Raw genomic sequence first — 7,818 nt, 5'->3', positions numbered from 1 at the left:
ATTAACATTAGAAAATTGTTTAACCCCAGATGGCAAACCTCAATCCAGCAGTTATATTTGTGTCTGTACAACTGCCTACAGCCAATATTCACCAGAACAAGAATGTACACTCATCTCTTCGCCTCTCTGATGGCTTGAATTAGTCTGGGCTTATTATCCAAAACGTTTACCAACCAGGAGAAGCATACAAGATGTTTTTACCTTTACAGGGCAGCTCTTAAGTGCTGTAAACCCATGAGGGAGGCCATCTGTCTGTGAGCTTTTAGCACCACAGCGTTTGGACAGAACTATTACATTAGCACACCGTTACTGCTCCCCGTCTCAGCCTAATGCAAGGTCAGTAACTGAACGACAAGAGGTTGGGGAAAACACAGAATACACCCAGGACTGCAGAAAAGGTCACAGCGGTAAGATGATTGCAGAGCAGAAAAAGCAAAGACTTTTTTTTTAACAAGCGATTAACGGAATAGGAAAGAGGCAACAGCTTTTAGCAGTCACTGGGGGGAGGGGGCTAGAAAAACAGATGTTTGGTTTACATGCTGACATTGTGTTTTTGGTGGTACACTCTAGGGATGTTGAGCCCAGTCCAAATTCAGCTACTTTATAGAAAAGGTCCTGTTTTTAGTTTCTGGCTTTAGTCAACATCCACTAAAACAGGCTGATCAACAACTTGCACCTAGGGCTTTTTGATTTTAACCATTTCAGTGACTTCACTATCAGTTGCTGATAATAGATGCCTCTGCAAGGTTTTCTCACATAAAATGCTCTTAGTACATGCTGACACTGAAATAAGGCACAACAGACAACCAGCTTTCTCCTGGCGGTTTTTATTTGCAGTTCTTTACATTTTAGAAAAAGAATCCAAGGATTTTGCCTCCTGTGTGTTTCCGTCTGGCCTCTTCGTGGTCCATGATGCCAGCTGAGGTGGTCAGCACAATGTATCTGTCAAGAAGAAAGCCAGAATTAATCAACACTTCAAACAGGTTGTGGGCTACAACACACAACATACTTTAGCATGAAAACATGGAGATAGATCTGAATATTCAAAGTTTAAATTAGTAGTAGAGCCGTAATATGCCTCAAGTAACTTAAGCTTTTAACAAAATTATGGTGGCTCTAAAATGCAACATTAAATGGATCCTCCAATTTGGCAAGGAAAAAAAAAAAGTAATCAATGAGCAGAAAACCAACAAAAACCTTTCTGCACAAATGCAAAGAAACAAGATTTATGATCTTCACCTTTTTTATTTCCTATTAATGCCAACAGAAGAGGGTCACTATAAATGTATTTAATGATTTCTACACCTTTTCAGTTAGATTTCGGCTCTGCTTCAAAATACAGAACTCTGACGACATTCTATTTAAAAGGCAGATTTTCAGAATTTGACACCAGACCTTCGATTAACGTTTCCTTCAAAAATATAGATTTGGGTTGTGATGAGAATTTTAACAGGTCCTAGTAAATTAAGCGCAGGACAAGTTTAACCTAAACTCAAAGTTTAAATGATAGCACTTTGATTTTTTATATTTATTTTATTTCCATTTAGTCTCTGTATATCTAAAATTGAGTTGTATAGTATATTAAACAGCAAAAGGGAATAGGAACAGAGGTGTAAAATACATGGAAAAGATATCTGGGAGGAGAGCCATTCTTTAGTGACATTGGCATCAAGCTACAGCTTTCATTAGTGACATTTTAGTGCCTTAGACTTTGTGTAGTTATAGATTAATGGTTGTTTTAAGCAGTGACATAATAGTTACACGGTTTTTGATGCATCAAGTCTAGATATGAGCCCTATAAGCCTGAGCAGGAAAAAACCCTGAATCCTGGGGGCTTCTTTTGACTCTCTTAACATTTTTATATATTTGGGCTGCAAAATAATCAGGTGTAAAATTAAGACCTCCAGGGTTTAAGATTCCCAACAAATCCTTGATAAAACATTTTCCAACAGCATGTTCTCTGCTAACAGTTCAGCTTTTCTAACATTACAGATGAAACTGACCAAAAGTCTAATCACCCTGCTCTGCATATTCTTGAACACCACAGCAGATGCACATAAAAGAAAAAAAAGCAAAATCTTTTAAGGGACTGATGATGCAACAGCAATGCAATGAAACACCTAAAGCCAAGTAAAGTAAAAGATTATGGACAAACCATATTTACAAAAACAGAAATACTTTTACATACTAAATGCACATAGTATTCATTGTACAGTTTTGCAGTGCATTTAAACTCTGAGGTCAATGTTTAGTTGGTTGCTGAAGTTTGAGATTTTCAAAGAACAAGTCAGATATTTCAAAGATAATCCATGAATGTGACGATCAAATGCAGAGTGAACTATACCATTTTGGCCTACTATGGAAGATATTGTAGCATCAGTGATTATGAATCACATGTTAACCCCTAAGCTCCCACATTTTTATTGCTTGTGCACAAATGAACAAAGTACCCAAATGCCAATGGCCAGTAAAATTATATAAATCCCATATGCTGGTGATGCATCTAATTTGAAAGCCAAGATCTTCTAGTTTCAGGATATGTGTACAAACTAAGTGTAACAACCTCACCAATGCAACTCCAAACAATAACAAAAATTTTTTTTAAATAAAAATGCTATTTTTATATTCTATATCTTGGGTATAATTAATCGTTGACCTCCTAAACTCACTACACTAGTTTACATCGTGGAAATCAAATGAAAATAATAAAATAAAAAATAAATAAAAAGCAGTATAGAAATACTCCATTCAGGACAACTGATCCAAATTGGAACCAAAAGAATCAAACTGGATGATTTGAATGTCATGCCTAACTTTAGCATAAAACACAGATTTGTAAAAGTAGCTTTCACTACAGCATTGTTAGGTTTCAAATTTTGGCTATGCATTTTCTGTGTGAACTTAATCATTTCTCCTCTGCCTTAACTAAGCACTTTCTTTTCGCACATCCCTACACTTCCAATACCTTACTGGCTAACAAAATATGTCAAAGCTTGATCGGGCAATGATTTGTGGAGATCCAGCTACACAAAGACTACGTGCGCCCGGGGAGGGCGTTGCGTATTCTGGATACTGAAAAGGAACTTATGCTTGATTTTGGAGCAAACAGATTAGTGAATAAGCTCAAGTACCATAGATAATTAAAATATAGGATATATGTCAGACACATAAAAATTTGCTTTTTTCCCTTACATTTTTGCTCTTCTATGGACAAAAAAAAAAAAAAGATTTGGTGGGCTATTAAGACATTTTATTTTATGGAAAATAAAAAAGGATATTAGTTTTCTGTTAGATGTTACATGTTAAATGTTACAAAATAAGAATTTATGCCAGGATAGAACATGTTTTTTGAATACCAGAAGACGAAAACAACCCAAGAAGTAAACATTGCAAGTTGTAATTTGATGACAGATTATTAGTTACTGGTGTTTGTGGAGTAGAGTTGGATTAAAATCGAGTTGATGGCCATGTTCTTTAGAACCGCACAATTGTAAGGACGTACAACATGACAGGTTCTGTTTACAGATAAGCTAGCAGTTCGATGCAGAACAAACTGACTTCAAAATGACCTGGGGCCTGGTAGTAGGAACTAAGGAGTTAATGCAGTGTATTATAGGATTACATGCATTGCCAAAACTGTCTATAAACCAATGAATTACATGCAAGTAGAAATTATTACTCCTGCCAACCACATGATCAAATTGTAAATTAAATCTATACATATCACAGATGGTTTTTAGGACTACTTCAGGCTTCCTTTGGTTTAATCTGTCTGGAAACGTTAGGCGGCATTTATTCTATTCATCTATTACTCTGCTTTTTTCTCAACCCATCCTAACAAATCTAAGCAGGAAATCTAATCCTGTATGCAATATATAAATTAAGACTTAACGTTAACCTTTGATTGCTCGCCGGGCGCCACACAATGGCAGCACTGCCCCCCTAGGGGATGGGTTACATGCAGAGAATGAATTTCCACCATTGTGGGACAATAAAGGGATTTACATTTATTTTTATTTTCGACAGAAAATCAGATCTATTTAAGGAACTAGAAAAAAATAAAATAATCCCACAGAGCCCTGTGTTGTGTCCAGGTTTGGGATGCCAAAGTATAAATTTTTAAATTGTACACATTTAACCATGACAGTCATATCGCAGAGATTTTAATAGTTTGCTGGCCAAGTAAAAAAAAAAAAAGGCACCAAATTAAGCTGAGTGAGGCATAAACCCCACAAACTTGAGACGATATCTAAGGTTCAAAAGAAAAATAAAATAGTCTTTATTTATTCCAAATTTTGTTACATTACAAACTCAAACAAGTATGCTGTATATTTGCACACTTCTTCTAATAAAAGTTTAAATTGTCTTCAAATTTAGTGTGACTATTCACTTTATTTTGAAATACCAAACACATTTGGGTCCAGTCTTGCTGCAAAGCCGGCTAGTTTATGAAGCTAACTGGTGGCTACGCTGCCGCTGTACTGCTGTCTGTAGAGAAGGAAAACTGGAGACTACAGCCCAGTCTTGCCAAATTAGCAACTTGGTCACTATATGTGGGAAGTTTCCAGCTCCCTCTAAAGACAATGCATTTCCCCCCACGGGAACATAAAAACCCATTTTTTTTTTGGCAAGTTTCGATTTTAAAGTGAAATCAGCAATCGTTCTAAAATTACTGTCTCAAGATAGCTGCAAGAGCTTCCATCAGTCTATCCATCAGTCTATCCAGCACCCAAAGCTCAAGAGCCCAAAACAGAAACCGGTCTGCACATCATAAAAACTAAACCTAACAGGGAACATTGTCAGAACCCGACTTTAAAAAGGCCCATTGTTTTTTTTTGTTTTTTTTTTAAGAGTTCAGAACTTTTTTTTTATTTTTAGTATGACACTCATGCATATAGGCTTTTTGTGTGTCTTTGCAAAGTAAGCCCACACCTTTTCTTTAAACCTTTCTCTATGTTAGATGTGATGTTTCTACCGACCATTAAATTGCACTTAACTGATTTATGTGCCAAACAGACCCAGAGACATTGCTCTGATCCACCCACAGTAATGCTGCATTTTACTGGGGGAAACAAAACAAAAATAATATCTTTCAGACCACCCCTTTGAAACCTGGACACCTCACCAGCACCTTTTAAGCAGGCTGGCTGCTGGCAGAGCGGTACGCTTGTTTAGGTTTTCTTACATATGTGTGCAAATAAAGAGGTAGTTTTTTTTATATATAAAGTTTTTAAAAGCGTGCATCATGCTAATTTCAGTGCAATTCCGACAACTTTCAGTGTAACCAGCTGAAGTGCTGAACACAGACGAATACAGTATAGAAGCCTAAATTTTAACTTGGTGGGGACCAGATTAAGTGTAGCGTCCAGCCATTACAGATAACACTGCTGAAAATGATGTACTGAAAATGATTCTCACCCGAACTGTCTTGAAGGCAGCAGGTTGTTCTGCCACTTCTCCAGATCCTTGAGCTGAAGATCAAAACGTGGACTAATCACACCACACTAAAATAGAAGAGGAAAAAAAAGTTTTTTACTTTTATCCCTGCAATACAAAGAAGTGATACACTAGAGCAGAGTTAAAATAGACCAATATATTGTTCACAAATATGAACACGTGACAATTTAGAGGTATTTTTCTTAACATATTAAACATTGATAACATAGTTGTGAATATGCCATAACCTTTTAGGATATACATGTACCTTGTTCAGCCTGCCTGTGAGATTAACAACGATTTTCCCGGCTCTGTGGTCATCGATGATCTCAAACTCACCAATGTAACCTGGACATTAGAGAAAACAATTCATAGCACTCCAGTCTCCACCATTCCTTTCTCTTTGAGCACATCCATTCTCCAACTCCTGCTCGCCGCTTACCGTGCTTCATCATGACGGTTAGAAAGCGCACAATAACCTTGGAGCAGGGCCTGATGAGGACCTGGCGTTTCCCACGCTTCTCGGCATTGTTGATGCTTTTCAGAGCATCAGCCAGAACGTTCATGCGCACCATGGTGCCTGCAAACACAGACAAGAAACATTTTAAGTTGAATGTAGCCATAACGCAGGTCAACAAGACAACCTTAGCTCTTAGGTTGCCCAAGTCCAGCCAAAAAAAACGAACTCTAAGCGTCTTTACACTATTTAATTAGAATTTGTTCGTCAAACACATAATATACAGGCAAAAACGTCGGGTATGCGCCTGCTTCAAAGCATGGTCCACTATAAGCTTCAACATGCTAACTACTTTAGCCTCCTTCGCTTACCGACAGGCATTCCCACCCCATAGCTTTGCTACAAGTCCAAAGAAAATATGAAGCGTGTCAAAAAGCAACATTTACGATGGGTTTAAACGCTTTTTCTTCACAAAATAATTACTACAAGACTAATAGGAACACAAGTGACTATTTAGACGGGTTGAACGCACAGTCCCAGGGCCGAACCGGAGAGGCATTTTGACTAGATAAATGTCCGACAATGGATTAGTTAACGTTGACGATAATGGCCAGAAATTACTTCTGTGTGCTTTCTTGATAAAAAGGGAGGATTTTGTGAATACATATAAGGCAGATGACTTAGATTCTTTAAGGATTGTGACTGAGAGCGTAAAAAGACATCTTACCGGTTCTGCAATATGGCGGAAAGAGGAAGTAAAAAGAAACGGCGGTGCATTATGGGAAGTGAATCCAATCCATTTTAAAGATGAGATTGTCATAAAACTCCCCCCGACCTAAATAAGTTAAGGGTAAGGAAAAAAATAAACAAAGAGAATATAAAAATCAGAAGTGCACGGAAAAAAATATTTTACATTTTAATCGATCTTCAAAATGTGATCAAATACATTTAGAAAGTATGCAATGATTTCAAGACACCGCCCCCTAGAGGACAAAATGTTTAATTAAACATACCTTTTAAATACCGGTCACGATAGTCTTAGCTTGATCAAATATAAATCAAAACTTACATTTCTGATTTATATTTCATTACTTTCTAGAATGAAATCCTGGCTGGTAGTTTTATCCGTTTGTTTGTTTTCAGGGGGCAAATTAGGCTGTCTGAATTTGCTAAACAGTCAGTTACCCTACAAAAACAATAATACTGTTCGAATATGGTAAAAGTATTATATTTGAATTACACTCATGTCAGAGACCAGTTTGCATTTACTGGAGTTTATACTATTTGTCTTTAAAGCTTAATAGGTGAAATCTATATTGCCCTCCTGGGAGATTATGTTATCCCTTGTGCATGATAAATTAAGTAAAACTTAGATTTTTGGGGGGCAGGTTTCAACAATAATTCAACAATAAATACATCTTGCATTATGTTCCACATGCTCATCTTTTTTTTATGTAAAGATGGTTAAAAAAAAGAAGAGTATTCACATTGTCAGGACAATACTTTTATTATTATTATTATTATTATTATTATTATTATTATTATTATTATTATTATTATTATTATTATTATTATTATTATTATTAACTTGTACATTTACCAAAAAAGTGATTTGGAAATAAAGGCTATGGGCATACATGTAATGAAAAATTATAAACAATTGACAACCATAAATGATAAAGATCGTAAAAGCTTTTAATTTACATTTGCATGACTCAGCGAATGCAACTTAATGGTGAATCACCACAGCGTCCACATTTTTAACAGTTTACTTTATAGATTAAAATAAACAAAAAAACAAATGACTAAATACCATAGAGAGGTGATTTCACAGTAAACCATCACTATTGTTTTTGCATGCATGGAAAACATTAGATCTCATTACACACACACACCCACACACACATAAACACATATATATGTGT

The 7,818-nt window shown here is 36.1% G+C and overlaps 1 protein-coding gene across 1 annotated transcript; it reads right to left on the bottom strand.

Moving 5' to 3' along the window:
* Window positions 1–810: 810 nt before the first annotated feature.
* rps15a (ribosomal protein S15a) lies at window positions 811–6,650 on the bottom strand. Its single transcript, XM_015381669.1, has 5 exons — window positions 6,621–6,650; window positions 5,879–6,016; window positions 5,705–5,784; window positions 5,419–5,504; window positions 811–942 (listed from the first exon to the last, which is right to left on the bottom strand). The coding sequence occupies exons 2-5, from the start codon at window positions 6,009–6,011 to the stop codon at window positions 849–851; spliced, it is 393 nt and encodes a 130-aa protein (XP_015237155.1). The 5' UTR covers window positions 6,012–6,016; window positions 6,621–6,650; the 3' UTR covers window positions 811–848.
* Between the last annotated feature and the right edge of the window lie 1,168 nt (window positions 6,651–7,818).

This window comes from Cyprinodon variegatus, unplaced genomic scaffold, assembly GCF_000732505.1.
Source record: "Cyprinodon variegatus isolate N-32 unplaced genomic scaffold, C_variegatus-1.0 Scaffold238, whole genome shotgun sequence".
Lineage (NCBI taxonomy): Eukaryota > Metazoa > Chordata > Actinopteri > Cyprinodontiformes > Cyprinodontidae > Cyprinodon > Cyprinodon variegatus.
The sequence above is the reverse complement of the archived record's forward strand: the minus strand, read 5'-3'. Positions and strand labels throughout refer to the sequence as shown.